This window comes from Aptenodytes forsteri, unplaced genomic scaffold (assembly GCF_000699145.1).
Source record: "Aptenodytes forsteri isolate BGI_AS27 unplaced genomic scaffold, ASM69914v1 Scaffold25, whole genome shotgun sequence".
Taxonomy (NCBI): domain Eukaryota; kingdom Metazoa; phylum Chordata; class Aves; order Sphenisciformes; family Spheniscidae; genus Aptenodytes; species Aptenodytes forsteri.
The window spans coordinates 41323-41955 of record NW_008796180.1 but is presented as its reverse complement, the minus strand read 5'-3'; the positions used below and the strand labels follow the sequence as shown (position 1 = coordinate 41955).

Sequence of the window (633 nt, the reverse complement as noted above, 5' to 3'; positions counted from 1 at the left end):
GGGGGGGGAAGGCGGGAGGGATGCGGTCGTAGCGAGAGGGTGGGCGGCTCGGTGCCGGCGTAGGGAGGAAGCCCCCGCGGATGGGCGGGGGGGGGGGGGGGGGGGGGGGGGGAGGGGGGGGGCCGCGCCACTGTGCTGAGCTGTGCCCCGCGGGGCCGCAGACCTGTGTGCGTGCGAGCGTGCCGCTGCAGCTCGTCGCTGCGTGTGAAGCGCTTCCCGCAGAAGACCCAGTTGCAGACGAAAGGGCGCTCGCCCGTGTGCAAGCGCACGTGAGCGCGCAGCAGCGAGGTCTTGCGGAAGGTCCTCCCGCACTCGGGGATGTGGCAGATGTGCTTCTTCTTCCCCGGGTCCCCCGGCCTGGCGAGGAAAGCCACGGTTAGCCTTGGAAACGGGTGCCGGTCCCGCAGGGCTGCCCCTCTCCCGCTCCGTGCTCACCTCTTCTCCCCGTCCTTGCAGTTGGGGCAGGTACACGCCATCCGCCGCCTCTTCTCCCCCGGCTGAATCTCTCCAGACAGCGCTTGCTCCATCTGGAGCTGGATTTGGGTCGGGCTCAGGCCACTGATGGTCAGGTTGTTGCCGGACACGTTCTGCACAGTCAGCTGCTGCTGGCCTGGGGAGGAAAAGGGGGGGAGT

General features: G+C 69.8%; 1 protein-coding gene across 1 annotated transcript in view; it reads right to left on the bottom strand.

Moving 5' to 3' along the window:
* Window positions 1-633, bottom strand: part of SP2 (Sp2 transcription factor) — a 9470-nt gene that overhangs the window by 1445 nt on the left and 7392 nt on the right. The window contains exons 5-6 of the mRNA XM_019474244.1: window positions 436-610; window positions 164-357 (exon numbers count right to left, since the gene is read on the bottom strand). Coding sequence (XP_019329789.1) covers window positions 164-357; window positions 436-610 — 369 coding nt within the window. The remainder of the gene's footprint in view (window positions 1-163; window positions 358-435; window positions 611-633) is intronic.